The 23,743-nt window shown below is 37.9% G+C and overlaps 1 protein-coding gene across 17 annotated transcripts in view; it reads right to left on the reverse strand.

The window, feature by feature from the left end:
- Positions 1 to 1,477: 1,477 nt before the first annotated feature.
- The window catches only part of SERAC1 (serine active site containing 1), a 28,405-nt gene continuing 6,139 nt past the window's right edge, over positions 1,478 to 23,743 (reverse strand). For 12 of the 17 annotated variants that reach the window (XM_030022864.1, XM_030022860.1, XM_041125477.1 and 9 more), the window contains 12 exons: positions 23,247 to 23,378; positions 21,039 to 21,160; positions 19,396 to 19,524; positions 17,892 to 18,005; positions 16,090 to 16,252; positions 13,119 to 13,269; positions 12,154 to 12,295; positions 11,250 to 11,350; positions 7,236 to 7,333; positions 6,527 to 6,709; positions 5,901 to 6,044; positions 1,478 to 3,964 (listed from right to left, as the gene is read on the reverse strand). In XM_030022864.1, coding sequence (XP_029878724.1) covers positions 3,828 to 3,964; positions 5,901 to 6,044; positions 6,527 to 6,709; positions 7,236 to 7,333; positions 11,250 to 11,350; positions 12,154 to 12,295; positions 13,119 to 13,269; positions 16,090 to 16,252; positions 17,892 to 18,005; positions 19,396 to 19,524; positions 21,039 to 21,160; positions 23,247 to 23,378 — 1,616 coding nt within the window. In that variant the 3' untranslated portion in view covers positions 1,478 to 3,827. Of the gene's footprint in view, positions 3,965 to 5,412; positions 5,561 to 5,900; positions 6,045 to 6,526; positions 6,710 to 7,235; positions 7,334 to 11,249; positions 11,351 to 12,153; positions 12,296 to 13,118; positions 13,270 to 16,089; positions 16,253 to 17,891; positions 18,006 to 19,395; positions 19,525 to 21,038; positions 21,161 to 23,246; positions 23,379 to 23,743 lie in introns of those variants that run through there. The other 5 variants (XM_041125472.1, XR_005933026.1, XR_005933027.1 and 2 more) reach the window with 5 other exon arrangements.

The following is a 23,743-nucleotide window of genomic DNA, read 5'->3' on the forward strand; positions in this document are numbered from 1 at the left end:
CACTGGTGCCCAACATCCCAGCCAAGTATTTTTTCAGAGGGAGGTGCTTGTGACCTGGGTTCTAGTTTTAATGGTCAGGAGAAGGTAAGCAGGGCCAGACTTGCTCTGCGTTTGGGAAACCACTACACAAAACTCAGGCTGCAGGAGGTGGTGATTCTTTCCTTCTCGTTCAGAATTAAGTTGAGCCCCACCACAGTGTGAAAAGAGGCCAAGTAATCTGAACCATCGTTACCTGACATCTGCAACTAGGGAACCCACAGCACGGCTCTGTCCTCAGCTCTGCTGCCCATTCTCACTGGGACATTATCAATGGAACCCAAGGTTCTCAGTGATAGCTATCAGTCTTGAGTGCTATATAACAGGTGGTAGGGAGCGGCCATCCCATCACATTTTTCATGTTGTAAACGCAGCGCTTGGAAATCTTAAAGTGTTGAGGCTGGCTGTGAAGCCAGATATGAATGATTTACCAGATGCAAGTATATAAACTGCTGTGTCCTTATTCAATGTGAGAGACTTTGGCAAGAGACTAACACCATGTGAGCACACCCAGGACCCTGTAGTCCAGAAACTTTAAGTTGCTACAGGCATCCTGGTTGTTCAGCCGCCCTGGTTGTTCAGCCGCATGTGTGTTTGGGTGGGTAAGTGGTTCTCCCTGGTATAGCAACTGCCCAAGTTAACTTTTTTAGGTAGGTGATCACTGAAAAAAAAACCAAAGAAAAAAAGAACCAAACCCAAAATATTGTTTAGAATTTCTATTCTGACACAACAAAATTTTTGCTTTTTCCTTTTTGTCCAGAATTAACATTTTCACCAGATGGAAAATTTCTCCTTTCTAGGTAGCTGCTCTGCCTGGCACCATGGAGCACAAATCACAGTGAAAGCCAGTTTGCACTACTGTAATCACAGCAATTAAAGACTTAATGACTGTTGCTACTAGAAATACCAATACAGATATACAAGAGTGCTGGACAACAAGTGCATGAGGATTGACAAATTCCTATTAGTCCTCCCTTCCTGTCTTACTGTTTTAGTCTTGGATGCCACAATGCAGATGAAATACCATCTTCTCAGACAATTCACACATACCTGCTAGCCACATCTGCAGCTGGGTTCCCAGCTAGATGGGATTAAAGGCATAGTTTGAGACCTAAGAATTTACATAAAGGCACTATTCTGAATTAATGTGACACCAGGGAAGCACGAAAGCACAAGCTTCTAATGGGAAGCAGACATGAATGCTATCCAACAGACCCTCCGGCCCTCAAAGCAATGTCTGTACGTGCTTTAGGAGACAGTTTTACAAAATCTAAAAGCACAACTGAAAAACTGTTCAGTTTGGACAAACTGATGACTGGCTGTGCCCCCCAGTACTATGCCTTTTACCGAAGATGAAGGGTAAACATTACATTCTTCCAGCATGAGACAATCACTAAAAAATAATGCAGGTCTTTAACAAAAGCAAACATGATCCAGAGCATTCATTTGGTAGATCATTCACCTTTAATACATTTTGTGGCATACCTAGCACATGTTTAAAAACACATTTCATTACTATATTCAAAAAAAAAACCAAAAACAAAAAACCCACAACCCTAAAACCAACACCTCAAAATGTTAGTTTTAAAAGTTACACGTATATACATACAGCTTCAAAAAGGAGAAAGTTGCCTCAAGAGTTCCAGTAACAAAACACAGATGCATTTACTGAGATTAATGTGTAATGTCATTGACTTGAATCCCTGTAAGCCAAAGAAGTCTATTAAAATCAATACAAGATTTGTCACACTAAACACGCATTCAGTTATTAGAAGCCTTGTCTATTCACAATGAACTCCACATACCCTCTACTTTGTGAATATGAAGTGTTCTAATATATTTACACTCTGAAGTTTAAACCACAGTGTATAAACCTCTTTAGAAGTTACGATAGTTCTGTTACATTTTCTATCTGAAATACTGCTTTGCAGTGTTCTTACCTACATCTCGGTTAGGGGGAAAAAAATGCTCTTTTTGCCAGTGTCATGCTGTACATTCTCTGTACCGCTTTTGTGAATTTTACTCCACAACTTCAGCAGGTCAAGGCTCAACTTCCAGAAGTGCATTTTCAGATGTAGTGTCCTCCTGGGCTGGAGTGCTCTCAAGTGGGAACAGCTGAGGTGGCCTCAGGACCTATCAGGACTGCAATGGTCACTGGCACCTGCACCAAGCCCCTGCAGAACTGCAAAGTGCATCCCACCTCTTTGGTAGCTTTTACAGCCATAATTTTAAGGCCAGTGATATTAGAACCATCTCACATAAGTGATGCTAAGAGACACCTTAAGCCTGTCATCAATACAGGCCTTATTTAACAAATGGTCAGCTAGGGCAGTATAGCCTAATCATAGCCTATGTTTGTTTTCAGAAGGGGTTGGGGGTGGAAAGAAAGGAAGGGAAGAGACCACAATTAGACTAGGCTGCTTTTAACTACATTGCAAACCATTTAAGACTTTAAAAAAGTGGCTGAGCACTGATGGGTTTTTTTTCCTAAAAATACTTATTTCTCACCAGTATTGTTAAGGTATCCTTAACATAAGCATAAACTCAAATAAGACAACACTGCTGTTTTTCTCTATACCTACACCAATATACACTTGGCCTTCAAGAACTCAAAACATCTGGGATATTCTGCATTTCCAGTGGGACCTTATGATCACCTGAATTTTTTCCTGCTTTACTTTTTCTCTACATGAGCTCCAAACTCTAAGCATCAGCTGTTTTGTCAGGGCCTACATTTGTCTTGCTCCACTTGAGCATTTTCAATGCTCTTCTTTAAATCAGCTAAAGAAAGAGTTTCTAAATAAGTAACGAGCCATGGATTTGAACATATCATCTTGGTACGTCCCAAGAGTAAAGCAAAAGAGCTAAGCCTCTGTTCTGTATCTTCCATGAGAACAAGCACACAACTGCCCTGAGTCTGACCAGATACACTCTGTCTTAAAGAAAGCAACCTCACAAGTTGCTAAGATTAAGAGAGAAACGTAGAAGAAGGTGAACAATTCTTTTGTTTTGTTTTCATTTGTACAAACAGATAAAAACAACTACAGTTGTCTATGCAAGACAACCTACCAACCTATGTCTTTCTCATGCAGAAAACAGATGCCATATTTGCTGAAAAATCTGGGTGGTCTCTTAAATGAAAAGGCGAATTACAAAAACTCCTGTAACTGGGCCACTAGACCAAAATGCTACCTTCATTCACTTGGATAAACTTCTTCAGGCTTCAGTCACACTACTTAACATGGACAGTAAACCAAAGCTTTGAGGCAGCCACATGCTTCTTGTCCCCTTTGACACAACAAATAGCCCACCTCAGTTAATTCTTTCTGATCCTCTCTATAAGGCTTTAGTCCCAGATGCATATTTATCTTAATGAGATCACCTACCTCCAGAGCAAGTTCCCCCCCCGCTTAAAAGAAGATATCCTGGGCACTCTGCATGGTCTAGCTGTATTGCTTCAGAGGGATATCTGTAGACTAAGTGAAACTTCTCTTCCACTGAATCCCCATCCCCTCCCAGACAAATTGCTGGAGCATTTACATGCATTTTGTCAACATATCATTGTCACTTTAAGCCAACACACATTTTCTTTTTGTCAAGCTCATAGGACTTCGGTTTGTATTTGTTTTGAATATATTTTAGAAATAAGTTGGAGAGATGTCTAAGTTGGAGATGTACTGAAAATTATTTCAGCAGCAGATACTACTGACATAGCATCTTTGTAGTTCTGCAGATCCCCTAACAAATGTTAGGGAAGAACTTACTGTGTTACACCAAATAGAAGAAAAAACTCAGTCTCCAATTTCTTGGGCTAAAACATCCTGAATGAACTTCAATGTACGTTGGTACAGGAAAGCATCCTTCTTCTTTGGCTTACAAATATTTAGATGATTAACATCCACTGGAATAAGGTCTCCAATTCCTAACTCTGGGAAAGTAAAAAAAAAAGAGAAAGAAGAAAAAACTACCAAAGTTCGTAAGATCACCTAGACTGAAAAGCACATCTTGCATTAACAATTTATCTCTCAAAAGCAACTTCTCCTGTCTTCAGTGTAACTGTTTTGTCTTCATTATTTTTTAATGTGCTAAAAGCATCAATACACACTGTTATAGTCAGATAGAGCTATACATTGCTACAAAACTGACACTAGTAAACCACTAGGTCAGAGTTCTACTATCTTTACTGGGAATACACAAATGTACACTTCTCCATACAGACAACTTTGAAGAATCAAAACTTCATTCACCAGCACCTGACTGACAGCAAAGTCCTGACTGAAGTTTAAGCATTGACATGAAAATGGAGAGGGTTTAAATCCAGCGTATCCAGGTTTTCATCACCACTAATTGTCCATATTCCTTATAAAATACTTTGATATGGAGATTAAAAATGGGGCTAGAATGAACCTGAAATATGCCACAAATCACTACACACATTTCCAGGGAAATGAAAAATTTACATTGCTTTATTGTAGAGTACAAGTAAGCCATTTTCAGCTACACATTTTGGTGCACACTACAACATTTATTCTTTCCTGACAGCTATCACTACCAGTGAAATTTCCAGTTAGGATGCTGTGACTGCCACATTCCAGTTTATTATCTATTCACTCAACCTCCTGAGAAATCCTCCGTTTTGCTTAGAACTCTGTATCTTTAACCATGTAAAATAACACTAGAGCAGGATGAAGGTTTGCTTTCATGTGCCCAAGCATGCATGTAAGAAACAGTGAGCATACTGCTTGTCAGCCTGGGTTTTTAACAAAATGAGTGGCGTGCCACTGAACCGTCATGTATCCTCTAAAGGCTTTTGAGAGCTCACGTGCTGCATTGTGTGTCATCTCTAGAAGAGGAGAAGTATGCTACAAAATTATAAGTGCACAGTGCTTATTTGTGCACTCTGTTATCCAGCCCTCTTTTTCATTTTATTTTGTTAAACCAAAAAAAAAAAGAATGCCCAGTTTTTCAGTCCTCACCAATAACATCGCATCAGCAGCATTTTCCACACAATTGCTTCTTGAGAAGACATACTGAAAAAATACCACTAAATATTGACTCAGGAAAACAGGGATATATAGTCCGCCTTTTTCAGAGAAACTAACCTTGCATTTAACCTAGTGGATTTAGCTGATGGAAAGCCTGATCTAAAAACCCAACAAAGTAATGGCTTCTGTTCCAAGGCCTTACAGGTACCTCTGGCAGCACAGAAGAGGGTTTTGTTCAGGGAAAACCTGAAAATATCAGACTTAAAACAATTCCTTAAGTTGAACACCCATAAACAAAGCAAGAGAAAGAACTGGCTGGTGCTCCCTTCTCCTACAAAAGGCAAAAAGATGGAGGGAACTTTTCAGGAGGCAAACTCTATTTATTGAGTACCTGAGATATGGAAGATAAAGGACTCAACATTGAAAAACAGCTTTGTGACTTTTTCCTTCCATTAGCAGTTTGCTAATTTTCTCTCTTATTTTTTAAAGGAGGAAATAGCTGGAATTTGCGGGAGCTTCTGAAACACTATTCAGCCTACCTATACAAGGATAAACAACAGTTACTCATAATGACAAAGGAAAGGACTACAACAATGTAACATTAGACCAGGGACTACCCCGCTTTTTTCAATAAGGAAGTGTTACTCACATTTAGAAAAATCAAAACAAACAATTGCTATTCTAAGATGTAAATGTAGCTGCCTCTGATCTCAGCAGGGAGACTGTAGTTTAAACTCAGCCAAAAGTTTAAACAAAAACCCAACAACATAACAGGTGTATTTTTCTAGGTCTTTCTACCAAAGCATTTATAATCCTTCCTCATCGATGCTTACATGAACATATACAAAATTAAATAAATTAAATGGTTATTTGACTTACTTGCTGATTCCAGAGGTACGACATGCAGTTTTATCATGCTGCCTATATGCGTTGGTAAGGTTTCTGCAAAACTCAGCACTGAAAATTTCTTGTCTTTGGCAAAAGACAGGAAGTCATCATTCAGCTCTTTAAGGGCAGGAGAATCTGAGAAAAAGCAACATAATTTTTGCAGTGTTATCTTGAACATAAGATTATAGCATTTGTCTGGCAAGACTGCATTCCTAAAGAGATGTTTTGGAAAAATTAATACTGCATTAAAAGAAGTAGCATTTTGTTTGTAATCCCTTTTTCCTGCTATCACATGCAGCAGTTGTTTGTTTCTGTGTAGCATGGAATTGTTTAGAAGATAAGAGTCTGAAGTCCAGCACATGTTGAGTTACTACATTCCTAAATGGCCCAAACTACTCTTCTATAAACTTTTTCTGACTCCCTTTTTTCCCCTTGACTCTACAATCAAATGAAACAGTTACTCAGAATTACTTACAGTAATTCAACACACAACCCAAAACATAACAAGGGAGTTTGTTGTTTTTACATCCAGCTTTTTCTGACAGCACAATAAAAAAAAGCATCGCGAACAGATTAGCATAGATCCCTGCTGTTAAATGGTAGCAAAGTGAGCGTACCCTTGCTGAGTTCTTTAACCTCCACAGACGGAAAGAGAAGATATCTGGCATTTATAGAATATTCAGCCAGCTGGGAACCATGGTGAGGTACGCTATAAAATATGATTCCTCTGGTGTTGTTTACAATTTTATCCATTTCTGGATTCTTGGAAGCATCCACCAGCATCTTTTTGACTAGAAGACCTGGCAACAGAAACTGAATTAATGCAGGGATTTAAACCACCGTGAAAATAATGATCATGCTATATTATCCATGAAACAACTAACCATATTCTTGCCTCAGTTGATTAGTTCTTAGTTTGTCAAATATGTTAGATTAAGTTGAAAAAAACCAAACCAAACCTGAGGAGGCATTAAAATAAAATGTCAATGAATGATACAAATCCAATTTTGGTTTGCTTTAAGTGTCGCTAATGACATTTACTATGTGCCTGATCATGGAGAAAATTCTGCCTCTGGATTCCCATTTACATGAATTTCAACTCATTGATTTTGTGGTTTTAAATCAACACAGTAAAAACAAACAGCAATAATAATCCTTCCAAAATGTATATGCTATTGAACATAATGCATTGAGAAAGTAGAAATCTATTTTCCATTTTTAGGTCTTTGCAAATTTTTTAGATAAACTATTCTGAATTTAGTTAACAGCTTATTCTGAACTATAACAACAAATAAATACTTTATATCAAACAGGCAATGTGCTTACCACCCATGCTATGTGATACCCACACCAGAGGTCTGTCTCCAATCCCAGCAGCTCTGAGCTTGTCGAGAAGCTCATTGCTCCTGTAAGCAATAGACTTCCTGCAAAGAAAAAACAAACACAAGCATGATGGAGCATGATATGTTAAAAGGCTATGTTAGAATGAATTTTCAGTGCTACACATTTATGAAAGTGAGTTAGGTACATAAAACATTAATTACTTAATTATTGTTGCTACATTGAAAAATGCCAGAAACTTTCGTAAGGTTGGCTTCACAAGGACAACAGGAATTGAGCTAAATTCAGTTTCTTGATCTTGCCAGAAAGTTTTATTTTAATTTCACTCACCACTCATTTCCTTTAGTTCGACGAATCTCTTTATGGAATTTTAAATAGTTTCATTTACACATTGTAACAAAATTATGTTTTCATTTTATGAAAGCATCATCAATGCATAATGAACTTTATCCCCTGAAGCAAGAATATACCTAATGTCTGACAAAAACATACTTGGCTAAACAACAGTCAAAATGTGGAGCAATGTACAGGAATTTAATAACTAAGTGCATGATCAACCAATACATTAAAAAAAATCACAGATAATGTCTGTTATACTTTCCAGACGATAATCTCCAAATGCTTTGTACTGGAATAGTACAAAAGCACAATAATCTCCACTTTATAAATTAAGAGACTGAGCTCTGGAAAGGATAAGCTACACATTAGAGGTTGAAAACGAATCTGTGGTACAACCAAAACAAAACCAATGCCAACTCCCAATCCAAGCTTGAAAGTGCAACATAGTCACTCCTTGCAGTGTAACAAGAATCAAAGACAGAGGACCCTTGAATAACGAAAACATAAGGATATTGGGGCAACCACTGTGCAAAGTAATTCACTTCATCTCTACTGGTTCTCCACATTCTCACTAGAAATTGCTTTTATAACACATATGAAAAGTATACCCAAATGTGTCTTCTCAGCCAAACAATAGGCTTTAGGATAGCCGAGAGACATAAAAACTCACTTTTGAAACAGTGAATGAGCCTATACACTTAGAGCAATCATAAGGTTGTAATTCTAATGCTACATCTTTGTTCCTGCTAGTTAAAAATACCTTCAGTATCTTTCATTTTTTATTAACTATATCAAATTATAAAATAATCAAATACTATGCTTGGGTGACCATAAATAGCAGGTAATGTAATTTTCCATTTTGTAACAAAAAAGACATTATCTGAAAATAAATAAATAAATATATGTTTATTTCTTTTTCAAATTTTCTTCCATTACACTTACTTCAAATGGGCAGAGGAAAAAAGTTCTCTTAGAATCATAGAATTGTTTAGGTTGGAAAAGACCCTTAAGATCATCAAGTCCAACCATCAACCTAACACTGCCAAGTCCACCACTACACCACGTCCCTAAGCGCCACATCTACACGTCTTCTAAATACCTTCAGGGATGGTGCCCCAACCACTTCCCTGGGCAGCTTGTTCCAAAGCTTGACAACCCTTTCAGTAAAGAAATTTTTCCTAATATCCGATCTAAACCTCCCCTGGTGTGACTTGAGGCCATTTCCTCTTGCTTGTTACTTGGGAGAGGAGACCAACCCCCACCTCGCTACAACCTCTTTTCAGGTAGTTGTAGGGAGCGATAAGGTCTCCCCTCAGCCTCTTTTTCTCCAGACTAAACAACCCCAGTTCCCTCAACCGCTCCTCATAAGACTTGTGCTCCAGAGCCTTCACCAGCTTCATTACTCTTTGGGTGCAAAACAAGGTACAAGGTCCCTCTACAAGGTCCAGTCTTCTTTGGACCTTGTAGAGGTAATCGCCTACATGTTTTTTACTGTCATTGTTTTGCCTAATTTCAAATAGGCATTTTAACAGCCATGTCTTCCTTATTTTTTCCCTGCTTACACACTTTCTTTAATGTAGTAATTGCATTGATCCTTCCTGTATCCCTAGAGGAGGGAATGAAAGAGTACCAAGTTCCCAGTCTATTATACACATGCTCATTTTTCTTATCCCCTACACAAAACATAACCAATTTTCAGACTCTTAACCTATAAGCAGTCATGCACGTGCCTTCACTGAAGTACACAAGCTGAATCTACAGTACTAGTTACATGCTTAAGTATCTGCATAAGTGTTTGAAGGACTCAGATTAGGATCCGATTTAAAGATCATTGAACTCAATTACTAAGCTGTCCTGGTTTCAGCTGGGATGGAGTAAATTTTCTTCCTAGTAGCTGGTATAGTGTTATATTTTGGATTTAGTATGAGAATAAGGTTGATAACACACACTGATATTTTTAGCTGTTGCTAAGTAGTGTTTAGACTAAGTCAAGGATTTTTCAGCTTCTCATGCCCAGGCAGCAAGTAGGCTGGAGGGGCACAAGAAGTTGGGAGGGGACACAGCCAGGACAGCTGACCCAAACTGGCCAAAGGAATATTCCATACCATGTGACGTCATGCCCAGTATATAAACTGGGGGAATTGGCCTTGGGGGGGATTGTTGCTCAGGAACTAACTGGGCATTGGTCGGCAGGTGGTGAGCAATTGCATTGTGCATCACTTGTTTTGTATATTCCAATTCTTTTATTATTATTGTATTATTATTATTATTACTATTATAATCATCATTATTATTATTTTCTTCCTTTCTGTCCTGTTAAACTGTCTTTATCTCAACCCACGAGTTTTACTTTTTTTTTTCTCTGATTGTCTCCCCCATCCCACTGGGTGGGGGGGAGTGAGTGAGCAGCTGTGTGCTGCTTAGTTGCTGGCTGGGGTTAAACCATGACACAAGCCTAAAATCCATTCAAGCCAAATAACCTTTACAGGCTCAAAGTATTTTTAATTTTTAGAAGGAACATGTTTGGAGGTAGCATTTTTCTCTGATGTGCTTACTTCATGGTCAGTAAAAACACAATTCCTCTGACAATGGCAATTACACTATCTGACCAAACTAGGTACAGTTGCTGTATTTTATCTATCAGACTTATATGAATCTCTTTCCAGGAATTAGCACTTGAATAAAACTATCTTTGTATCAGAAATAGTGTGGCCAGCAGGAGCAGGGAAGTGATCGTCCCCCTTTACTCAGCATTGGTGAGACTGCACCTCGAGTACTGCGTTCAGTTTTGGGCTCCTCACTACAGGAAAGACGTTGAGGTGCTGGAGCACGTCCAGAGAAGGGCAACAAAGCTGGTGAAGGGCATGGAGCACAAGTCTTATGAGGAGAAGCTGAGGGAACTGGGGTTGTTTAGTCTGGAGAAAAAGAGGCTGAGGGGAGACCTTATCGCTCCCTACAACTACCTGAAAAGAGGTTGTAGCGAGGTGGGGGTCGGTCTCCTCTCCCAAGTATCAAGTGATAGGATGAGAGGAAATGGCCTCAAGTTGCACCAGGGGAGGTTTAGATCAGATATTAGGAAAAATTTCTTTACTGAAAGGGTTGTCAAGCTTTGGAACAAGCTGCCCAGGGAAGTGGTTGGGCACCATCCCTGAAGGTATTTAGAAGACGTGTAGATGTGGCGCTTAGGGACGTGGTGTAGTGGTGGACTTGGCAGTGTTAGGTTGATGGTTGGACTCGATGATCTTAATTCTATGATTCTATGAAAATTATATCCTTCATTTTATCATGAGCATAAAGTCACAGTCCAGTGATTTTTTTGCTGTGCTTATGAAGAATTATTGGGTAATTTTAAGCTTAAGAAACATTCCCCTTAAGATATAAAATTGATGTTATATTTATATCAACTAATAGCAGAATTTAGTGTCTCCCCTAAACATGAAGCAGAACAGACTGTAAGAATTTAGGAAGTTGCCACAAACAGTTACCTATGAAGCTAAAAAACCTCAAGCATACCATGACTGTACCTAATGTTTTTCCAAACAATTTTCAAATGCAACAGGAAAAGTTAAATTCACTGTTTCAAACTAGGTGATCCCAAGGATCAGTTTTACAGGTCTCCCTCCTGGCCCCCCTCCTAAGTGCAGACACTATATTTGTTACCTGTGAGCCTCAACAGGACATTTTGCTTTCCAGTCACTCAAATGGGTGTCATATTCCACAGATATGATTCTAAGGGCAGGACAGTCTGAAGCCAGCCATGTCTAAATTAAAGAAAAGCAAGACCAAAAAGAACTTATAATTGAAGTACTTAAACTCTTGCAAGCAATTTATCAGCAATGGAGCAAAGATGTTACTATGGGGACAATATCAAGCAAGATTTTTGCTCTTCAGTTAATCCCCAAATACATCTTACACCTAGACTATTATTCTTTTATTACATGCTGGCAAACTCTAGGTTGTTCCCCAGCCACAAAGTAGGCTAAGGATGGAGATGGATTACTAACTCGTGCGTTCCTGGCTCCCTCTCCTGGGTGAAACAAGAATTACTAAGATCACCAACTGGACTGATCAGTTTAAGTTTTACAGAGATACTTTGGTGGTTATACCAGTATGAGTTGCTTGAAGCAGTAATTACGTATTTACCAACAATATTCAAGTAGTAATCTGCAAAAATTGAGGTACTCAGACACCTATGTAAGAAAAGGTACATAAAATTTCCTTTTAAATTAAGTATCTTTTTCTCAGCAATAACATTCCATATTAAAAAAAAAAAAAAAAAAAGCATGAGGAAAGCAGCCATTGCCGCCTCTTTCACTAGCAGGAGAATAATGTTGCGAGCATTAAATTTAGTGGGGATTTTCCTTTGCAAGAACAATCTGTTCAAAATTTCAGCTTGCTAACAAAAAATATATCAGGAACTTGGAAAGTGCTACTTGTATAACAGATTACAAGTCATTTGATTCAAAAAACACAACTGCCAGGACAGTGTAGTTCTAGATACTCTGGAGAGCTCTCATTAATGAGAAAACAGCAGCCGCAAGTGAAAATGTTATTGTCTTTTTACCTTTGGCCAGCACTGGCTATAGTCCTCTTCCCTTTCTGAAGCCTTTTTATCCAACCGCCGGTCAATGTCTTGCTGTCGCCAGGTTTTAAATGCTGCTCCCAAAAGACCATGAACAAAAAGGATGTCTGCTCTGATGGGCTGACTGATACAAAAAATAGGCATTTTTAAGAGATGCATGGTACATATTCTTTTAGCAAATTAAGTTTACACAGAACGTTTAACCTAAAGGATGCCAAAATGCTATTTTTAACACTATATGTGATTTCTTATCTTCTGGACAACATTTCATGACGTTTCAAAGAGGCTACTCGGATCAAGACAAAATACAGGGATCCACCCATGAAAGAGAGATATAAAAAGAGGTATGGAAAGTACCCACCTCACAAGTCATTTTCTTCTATAATGAAAAACACCATTCTCTCCAGCTACTGTTAATGCAGCTCAGTAGTTCCAGCTTTATCATCAAATTAGATCTTCACTGTAACCTGAGTAACACCAATGAGCCAGGGAATAGTTGCTACTAAGTGACATAACCACATTGGAGACTGCTTCAGTCCCAGATACACAATCACTACTAAAAGAAGCTAAAGCTGCATATGTACATCTTAGGCCAACAGGTACTGCTGCCAGCAGAATAATTGCAAGGCACTGTATCCCAAGACAGCCAGTGCAAAGGTTAAATGGTTGCAATGCGTGCAAAGCAGTAATTCATCTCATGCCTTGTGTTTGGATTTTTCCATTGTAGTACAATAATACTCCTTTCATGGTTGTGGACTGCTCCAACCACTTCTGTTCCTCTCCTATTTGAGAACCTAAATTCAGTCCTCTCAACTCACCAAAGAACAGGAGGAGCAGGTGACATCAGTACAGCAGCACTCTGACATCAACTCTTACAAAGTTTTGTAACTGAACAGTATAACAAGTAACTCGAAGTACAACATGTACAATATCTCCTTCTGCTTTACCTGCTACGATATTGTGGATGTAAAACATAAACACCATCTGGATACTTTTCTTTCACTGTGTCCCTGTCTAGATTAGCCAAAGCTCTGGATGCATGAGAAGACTGAATGACATGTGGGGATTTCATTACTTCAGCAAGTACAGAAACCCAACCTACATTGAAAAAATAAAGTAGCAGGTTAACTAATTAGAAACATCATCCAAACAAAAGAATTCAGAAACATCCTTCAAACTATACTTGTGAAAATAGATGTTAAAACTTAAGAATGATAACATCAAAACAAATTATTTCAATCCACTCTCTTTACCACAGGAAAGCCAATGCTAGGTAAGTTGAACCTCCAAAATTCAAAAATCCAGAGCACCAAGGAGGCAATGTATTTTACTACTGTGCAGCTTATGATCTGAAGGAGAAGCCCTTCTCAGAGGAAAAAGAAAGTGTATTAGCAGGTCAGTGCAGTTGTCAGAGAGAGAACAGATCTGAAGTCTCTTTTGGCAGGTAAGATGCAAGAAAAAGAAATGTCCCAGGGAGAAAATGAAGCTTAAAGCATAAGACAGACATAGAAAACAACCTACAGGAGTAACGGCAGGTGGAAAAATTGATGCTTGCTGTGAGAATACAACCATTTCTAATTTTAAAATCCAGTGTGTGAAAAACTATTTAAGGAATTAAAATGTCCCTGCTATTCTAAAAACAGTATACTATTTATACCTAAGAAACAAGAGAATTAATGAAGGAAATCTTTGATACAATCCTCAATAAAATTCTAAGTCATAGCTACTTCAAGAAAAACCAGACACTTTATAATACCTTACCTAGGGTGTAATATATAGTTTCTTAGACATGGATGGGGATGTTTATAGACTACTGAGAAATGCAAGGAATATCTTTTATGCACACACATACACACACACACATTTCTTTAAAATCCTGATAAATCTTGTTGCTGCTAGCAAAAGTGGCCTATAAATCACAATTACATTAAAGTCAAGTTCATAAATAAAACCTGGGAAGACTTTGAAGAGAGATTTTTCAAATGGAGGCTGATTTGAAAAAGAAGAAACAATTTACTGCCTGAGCATTATTTCAAAATCATGTACAATATGTTGCTGCTAGTATAGCCTGTAAGTTGCTAATTCAAGATAGTTAGTTCACTGTGGACTGAGGAAAAGAATGAATTGACATGTGAGGTTTTTTTAAATACAAGTACCTTTGAGAACTGTAATTTTTTAAGAATTATGTATTTAAATTACACTTCTAACCAGAATATATGTTGACCACTGTGCAAGTTCTCCTTAAGAGGAACACTACCTAAAATCTATTTTCAGTTCCCCAAATACAATGAAAGACTGCCAAGCCAGTCTGATTAAAACTAGCAAGGTCTCTGGTTTTGCATTTCTCTTAAATGAGCCAAGATGAATAGTCAAAATAGTGTTCAGAACCCTTCTGCCTCCAGATGCCCCATCACAGCTACTACACAGTGTATCATTGCTTTTCTTCCTCTTCCTGTGCCAGCAGTTTTTGCAAAGCAAAAGAACCTTAGAGGTTCTTTCTTCCTATGCATCATCCAGCAATAAAAGAGAAGTCTTATCAGCTCTTGACCAGCAGTATCCAACTGCTCATCTCTGGAGTCCAGTTCACTGTCTAAAATTCCATTTGTACTGACAGCTCTGCCCCAGGGAGCTGCTGACTCTTCTGTTACAATCTCTTCCTCTACACATATGGTTTTAGCAGCTGTTCTAAGAATGTAAGATGATGCTAGAGCTCAGACCAATGGCCTTTGTACTCCACCTGTCTTTCTCCAAAAGTGAGCAGTAATGGCAGTTGTGGAACAATAAAAACATAGAGCAATAAAAGGGCAAGTATATAGTGCTGATTCTCCACTACACCCTCTCAGTTTTCTGCAAGCAATTTGGCTTCTGTGTGTAGAGCTTTATAGATTTTTCTTTCCATGAATTTGTCTAATCACTTTTTGAAGCTTTGTAAGTCTTCAACAATCACAATGTTTTGTGGCCAGTTTTAGTTTGGTCATGCACTGTGTGGAAAAAAAAATATACATTTACTCGTTCTGCCTCTTGATAATTTCAGGTACAAGTATCTTTGGTCTTGCATTACAAGAAACAGCAGATGACCATTCCCTCTCTGCCTTCTCTACGCCAGTGAGGTTTTTATAAATCCTTCAGTTGCTTTTTCCATACTAAGTGTCTTAGTCTAGTTATTTGTTCTTTATACAACAGCCATTCCAAATTTTTAATCACCCTCACAGTCTTTCCCTGTGCCTTTGCTACTTCTCCTTTTTGCAACAGGGAGATTAAAAAATGCACACTGTGTTTAAGAGGCAGACACCAGCTTGGAGATATACAACAGCATATGGATATTTTCTATTTTTCTTTCCTAATAAAACATTGGGAATTATTTATTTGATACAGAACTTTCATTGTGATATTTAGGGGTATTAAAAAAGAGGCATCAAACCAAAGCTTAGCAGAAGTTACTAGCATAACATGAAACAAGGGAGGGCAGGAAGGCATGTTTCACTTTGTTCCAAAAGGTAAGGACTGCAAGCTGGTCTGTTCTTTTACGAGACTAAAACACAGTCAATTAAAAAAAAAAAAAAAAAAAAAAAAATCTACAAGGTAGATGATCTGTAAGAGTAGGAAAGTAAAAAAATTTTTGCCAGTAATGTGAACTGAACATCAACCAAGTCCAAATTTTCACCATCCATCGGACTTAGAACACCTCTGTAGCACTGACATATATTGGCTAGACGGCATACAGGAGTCTTTAATCAACACCATCTAAACTGTCTGTATTTTTTGTATTAAAAAAAACCAACAACACCTCCCCACCCCCCAAATATAAAACCGACACCACTACCATGGTCCTTTGCAATTTACAAAAGCACCAAATCATCTGAAAATTTTAGAATAGAAATCAGACATTCAGACTGCTTGTATTTGCTTTCCTCTTACCTGCACGTACTATGGATGAATGAAGACGTTCATCCAAAGCCATATTTCCAATAATGCGAATTATATTCCTTTGTATTTTTGCTGAATCTTTACGTAGCTGGTATATCCTCTGTAGTAGCTGAAGGCCTCCTTTAGCTTCAATTTTATCACAGTGAGAAGAAACCTAGCATTATACAGTAAATACAGTAAGTAGATGTTCTGCAAAAGGTTCTTTGAGACGCTGTTAATTCACAAAGCAGGGAATTTTAAGGAGCTGATATAATGCAGAGCCCTTACTACACAGAAATTCTTATTAATCTAGAATTTATTATGCCATAGTTGAAAAGGAAGTAAATATTTTAATATGCTAAATGCATGATTTCTATGGATTGACAACCCCGAAGATGCTGAGTACCATCACTCTACTCTCCTCCACATCTGAGGGAGATGAGATTGCTCTCCACTTGCCGTGATCAAATTTCAACTAAAGTTCAAGAGTCTGAACAGGACAATTGTCTGCATTCTTTAAAGCACTATCTCAACCAGAGCTACTTGTCTTCCTGTTTACCACCTAAAATGCAATCATTATAATCCCTTCTCTTTGAAATGTAAAGGCATTTCTATATTCCAAATAGTACTGCGATCATTATTGATCTTAAGGGCAACAACAGATTCTAGTCCAAGCAGATGAATATGCACTAATTAGTTGTAGTGTCAACTACCGATATTGGCCAAATGCTTACGACTTGAACGTGTTGTCTACAGTGCTTAAAAATGTGTGGTAGTTATGGTCCTCAAGTCTGTGGCTTTCAACAAAGACAGACACACATTCGGAATGAGTACAGTCACAACTTGTTTAAACTGAAAATCTGGAATATAACAAATTCTACACTACGTCAGAATTTCTATGTATATGGAAGACATGAAAGGAATACTGGCAAAGTGCACTTTATCCATCCCTACTACCAATAACAATTTGGCATTCTCAACACTTTCTCAGTGTGCTTGGCTTCTGAGCAATTAAGTGCACACAGAAGAGTGCAGCGATAGGAAACGAGACGAATCACTGTTACACAGTCTTCCATACTTTTCATCTGTGTCTGCAAAGAACAGACTGGTCCTGTGAAGATGCACTGTGTTAGCTGCATGCTGTGCAATATCCTGCCCAAAGGCAGTGACCCTTGAAAGAGGGCCTTTGTGAATAGCCAAGGTTTGCATTCCTTTCTGGCTTCTGATTAGAGTGAATTCATGAAGCTACTTTGCTTTCTGGAAACCTGGCACTAGAGTTACATTAAGAGCCGTAAGAAGAGACCGCTTGTAAGCTTTCTGAGCTGAGGTACACCAACACAAATACACACATAGTTTGCACTGAGAATTTCGCATCATCAGTATCTCGCTTACTGAGAAGCTGTAGAATGGAAACACTAAGTGTTTCCTCATGATATCAATCTCCAACGACTTTGGGTGTCAGTGGGAGGTAGCCCTATACAGAAAAGGTATCCAGACTTCAGGCATTCTCTCCTGCTTTTCTGTGTCAGAGCTGCCCTTTTACTTCCTGAAAGATACATACAGGTGTACTACAGGGGAACTTCTATGGGCTAATTAGAAACAGTAACAGAATTTACATACAATTCCCATGAGAAAAGATGAGTTTATTATGCTGCCTTCCAATTCACACCAGTCTCAGTTGTCAGAACATCCTTACAGAAGGGGTGAGGGGTAGAAGACAAGGAAATGGCAACTCCTTCCCAATATATGAGAGAGCATTAGAAAGGAATGTTTATAAATGTAGCTTTTCAGTTATAGTTTAAAGGAAAAATTACCTTAGAATGCTGCACTAAAGCTTGCAAGCAAAAGAGTTCCACTGTCTCTGAAGGGATTTTACTCAACGTTTCACAATATGGAAGTCCATTTCCTCCAAAACACCACAAGCCTCCCTGAAATGAGAATCAGTTAAAAATTATACCACATTCCAAATGGCTACATAAAGTATTTCTAAACTAAAACATTAAGTGTGTAATGATCTACAGAAATTGCTATAAAGAGTGCAAAGCATGCATGCACTTTTCAAAATGTACGAATTACACAACAGTACACCATAAAAATATCTACTATTTTTAACTGAAAATATTAACTAGATTTTCAGTCAGTAGTCTCCATAGTCTGTTAACTTCAAACCATACAATAAAGGGTGAAAATGTAGGATTTTCATTTTGTTAATGAATGTCGTCTTTTAAGATCATTTGCTTAAGCATAAAAAAGGAAAAATCAGACTGCATCTAGATTTCCATAGCTGCAAAAATGAGAAGAGGAGGAAAAAAGGTCTTAAACACATAGCATAGCGTCTGAAGACCAGTCTCTCTCAATTACGTAGTAGGAAGACCAGCATAACCTCAATAAAAACCAGTTTTCTAGAACAGCGTGATTATCAAAATGCCTCCATATGTGGTATATTACCAAAGCTCCCGTTGTAGCAAGAGCTCTGGCTGTGAAAGCAATAAAGGAGTGACAGCGTAAAAATATTACACATAACTGTGTGTCATAGGAAATAAAGAGTTATTGCACTCTGAATCTCTAAACAAAGCCTGACTGGCATCATTATTAAAATATGACAGTCATTTTTATTATAGCATCTTACAAAAAATAATAATCACCCATTAAAAAAGTCACCACTTTTACAGAAAAAAATAAAATGCACAAGAGATAGTGGATGGCACTGGCATTACAATTATTATTTTTAAGCAATTACAGCACTTTAAATGATGTTCCTAAAGCCACGTAGGAAGTTGTTGGACAGAGTTGAAGAATTCCTAGTTTCCAAGTCCACAAACAGACCACTTGGCTCTTCCAATTCTGGTTTTGGCAACAGTGACCTGTTACAGGGATGCATTTCCATGTGACAGAGTTTACTATTTAAGGTGTGCTAACAACTTACCAGTTTGCTAGTAAAACTTAACAGAGGTTTAATCATCTTAGCAGTAACAGAACACTCAAACAACGGTAAGACAAAATGCAAAAAATCATTTTATGAGCACTGCAAGGGGAAGGAAATGTTCTGGACAAAACGTTGAAATATCTGCTTTAAGGGAAGGCTTGTAGGTAAAGATATAATCTTTCACTAGACCAACTAGTACAGCTGGGAAAGATAAACAAGCTTTCAGGCAGACTGACTACATGTAGAAGAGATTTTACTTATGCTGTACGGTCACAAAGTCTCTGTATTTCTCTTCCTCTTATAATGCTCAAAAATAGGGAAATAGGTTTGTATCTTTGAGCTCTGCAGGAACAAAGAACCCAAATAGCTCTATTCTGCAGGTGGGAACTCACCCTTTGTGCAGCCAGAGTCTGACTACTTTCACGTAAAGCAAGAGACGTGAAGTACTGGACACATGGATCAAGACCAGTCTGAGGTAAAGATACTAACAACAAGCGAAGTTCATCTTCTATGGGATAATCCTGTAAGAAGTAAGCACAAATAGCTTTTAGTTCTGTTCAAAGCATGAAGCAAAACAGAGAAAAGAAAGATCTGAAATAAAGGAATCTGCCATATTAATAAGGCCATAAAATACAAACCCTGCACTTGAGTGCGCTGCAACTTCGGTTTAATAGTTACACCTGTAAAGACTTTGGAAACTGCTAATTCTAAAACCACTAAGTGATGAAAAGCAAGCTCTAAACTTCATACTTTGGTGGCCTTATTCTAATAGGTCTGAAGGGCAGAAGAAAAAACACAGTTTCTCTTGGCACAGGAAACTTAAAAGTTCACCCCTAACTACATAGTACTTTTGGAGTTGCTCCATTAAAATGAACATAAAAATTAGTAGTAAAAAATACAGACATTTCTTTTAATATTTTATCTTCAAAATATTCATATAGATGTTAATTTAATAATCCAGGGTAGATGACAGGAAAATAGATTCAAAGTAATTTTATTTGCCCACAGTCATGGAACTTGTAGTTATTCTAGTCCTTGCCACAATCAGAGATAGAGACATATCTGATGTGCAGAGCAACACTTGCTGACACAATGATTTGTTTCAACTTCCTAAGCAGCAGATTGGGAACTCTTATCTTCAATCACCTAGCAATCATACTGCTGTAAAAATAAAGCATATACACAACCATAGACTAGTATAACCTAGTTCTTCAGGACTGACAGGTACAGATTCACTGTCATGTAATGTTACAAAGATAAGAAAGCAAAAACTGAGAATATCACTACCGATCAACGCTGGTTTTCAGAGTCTTGTTGGTTTAAGATATACAGGTATTCTCTGACAGAGACTTCTGCCAGCATTCATTCTACTAGCATTACAAAAGACCTCTTATATTATGCTTTGTGTGCCAATTCTGTTTATTGAAGAAGCTGACATGATGACATGATTGCTCAAACCATCATATATATATATATATATATATATATATATATACACTTACAAATTAACATAAAAACAAACCAGGGCCAAATCTATCCAATACAGATTTGTTGGTACACAAAAGCTGGCAATAAAGAGGTGGGCCTACGGCAGAGCACTACACTAGCAGTGAGGATGCAAAGGCCTCCAGGAGTGCTCCCTATGTGTAGGATTCTGTCAGTATCAAAAAGGCAATCTAGGATGACTTAATATAAGACTGCTTCGCATTGCCTATTAGGTACAGACAGGCAGTGTCTGTATCAGACTGGTAACTGACTCAAACTTCACTGATGATAAATATGTAATGTGGACATACAGTCCAGGAAAAATAATTGATCAACACTCCCATCCTTATTTCCTTCCATCATGCCATTCACTAATGCAGATATACCCCAGGGGTATATCACTGTATTACAGTTTTGTATTTTGGTCTTAATTTTACTACTTGTTAGTTACTTTAGAAGAACTCCACTTTAGTACAGTTACCAACAACAAAAGCACTAAAAACAAACAACCAAGCAAAAATCATCAAATACCTACTTTTCATTTACTTACATTCTTTATTTTTGGCAATGGTGGTGGAGGCAGGAAAAAGCGAAGGTCGATATCTTTGGATCGAGCCAAACCTATAGCAGTCCTTTGATCACAGGTTTGGGCAACTGTACCATACTGATAATCTGTAGTACAAGAACTTCAGTGTTAGGGTTAAAACTAACCTTAAATATTTCATTTGGTTTTAAATGTAGTTTCTTATCTACTTTGTAAATATACTTGAAAAAAGAACCACCTCTGCAATCTACTTAAATAAGCTCTGATTTTGTAACCACAAATTCCAAAAGATAAAAATTGCAGATGTTAGACAAGCATTATACTGAGCTGAAATACGCCTGGGCACTAATTGTTCATTATAGACCAGTTTGATAAAGGTCCTCAGATATAAGTTGAACACAAGCAAAACCAAATGTTCAGTGTTGCCACTGTGAAAGGAATACAAGGACTACAGACCCAAGCTTAATACCCTGGGCTTGAGTTAAAATTTGAAAAGCATCTTGCATACTTTTTTCTGCATACAGCATTAAAAACCAGAGCCTTAAATCCAAATGCTGCAAAGACATAGACACCTAATTTTAAATGATACAAAAGGTATGCTTCAATAAAATTGTTAACGTCACAAAATCATGTGACCTTAGAAAAGGCAGGATAGCACCACAGTACAGTTTTAAATAGCCCTTTCTTACTGAAGATACAAGAGAGACTTTCAGTTACCCTACTGAAGGGAAACCAGATTTAAACAGTAACTACTATTCCTTTCCAAAACCTACCTACTTTATAGCTGGAGAAATTGAAAATTACACTCTGAAATTAAGTGGCAAACTGAAGGAAAAAAAAAAAAATATAGCCTTAAAGTGGATCAATACTTTTTTCTATAAAAATTTGTTTCTATCCTTGTTACTGTTATACAATTCTAGAACAAAACTGACAAGCCATTTAAAATATACTTTTCACAGTCACAGATTGGCCATATTTTTTCTTTGGTGCAGATCACTTACAGCTGCAAATTGAAGTCACTGAAGCTGTGCTTTGGACAAGCGAAATACTGTATTTACGATAACAGGTACGCTGAACAATTTGGTCCTAGCTGTGAAAAGTCAGCACATACTTTCCGTCTTAACCTTTCTTGGACTCAGTTTTGGAGTAGCAGGTTAAAAAAAAGCCTGCTTCCCTCATGAGGTAGTTGGCAAGAATAATTACTATTTGTGAAACATCCAAGTACTACAGCAATGAGCGCTACAGAGAAAAGGAGATAACAAAAAGCAACTCGGTTCCCGAGTACTGGCCCTCTTGTGCACTGAGAACCTGAGATCACCTGCTAACAGATAGTATTCTCCTACAAACACAAGACAGTTATACTAAACTAGTACACAAAGCTTCAGTTTTGGTACATCCTAGGTTTCAAATATTTTCAAACACAGCTTTCTGATGTAAATTGCTTGGGGAAATTAATTAGAATTTTAAAGAGGCAATCTGAAAGATAAATCCCATGGCACAGAACTGCACTGGAAGAGTGAAAGGTCCTCAACAGACTGGATACCAGAATAATGAGAGTCAAGATTAGGGTGTCACCTAGTTCACATGGACAAGTGATGAATGGGGGAGGAGGACACACATATACACACACACCCCCTCTACTTGGGGTTTCAACGATATTTGCTGCTAGATCAACAGGGAGAACTTATTACTACCAAATAACAGCTAGGATGGAAAATGGCTTACAAATAATGCTTGCACATACAAGTCCTCTACCTCTAGTTTGTCATTACTACCTTGCTATTACTACCTATCAGCTCCTAACCAATTTTTATTAACTTAACCATGGCCTTAAACTCACTCCTACAGAGCCTTATAAAAATCACTGCCAGAACTTGTGACTGTGTTAGCAGTCCCAACAGAAAAACCAAGGAACCAATGAACATGAACTGCTCTCCCACACCACAGCAGTGGTTGCAATTCTCTGGTGGGGAAACAGAGACCCACACTGCAGACACACACCCTGTATCAGGGTATTAGGAAAGAACAATTGCTTGAAATATAAATAACACCCCCCCCCCCCCCCCCCCCCCCCATATTTTAGTCCAAATTACAGAGCGTATTTACACTTCTTGCAGCTACTAGCTTTTTTTCACGTTGGCAGCAGACTTGGAACAGCTAACTGAGACTTTGTCGCATTTCTGGGATGAATTAGGCTACATCAGCATACGTTACCATGCCAGTGACTATTGTTTGCCAGGTCTTGTACAGCCTGCAGTCGGACTTCTTTGTCTTCTGACTGACTTCTCTTTAAGAGAAGCCATAAGGCACATTCATGATCTTCTCCATCAAATGTACTGAATTGTTCTTTTACCAGGAAACAAATAAAACCAAAGTTATTATTAATGAGCATTTTAACAGTCACACTTCTATTTGTTGAGTAAAAAGATCTGTTTCTTTTAATATTTGAATATTAGTTGTTAACAATAATTTAGAGTGTAATGTTTTAATATTAAATTAGTGCAATACACAATGCCAGGATGACATCAGTAAAATGCTGATCCTTAAATTAATAGGATGGGTTTGATTCATTTTAGTGGCAGCAAGTTGATATTTCATATATACGTTACACACACAACCCCCTGGCTGGCACTTACTAATCAGAATTGCCAGCTTCCAGCAGGAGCTAAAAACGATTAGCAACTCTTGCGGCTCTGACCTTGAACAATTAA

This window comes from Aquila chrysaetos, chromosome 8 (genome assembly GCF_900496995.4).
Source record: "Aquila chrysaetos chrysaetos chromosome 8, bAquChr1.4, whole genome shotgun sequence".
Classification (NCBI taxonomy): Eukaryota; Metazoa; Chordata; class Aves; order Accipitriformes; family Accipitridae; genus Aquila; species Aquila chrysaetos.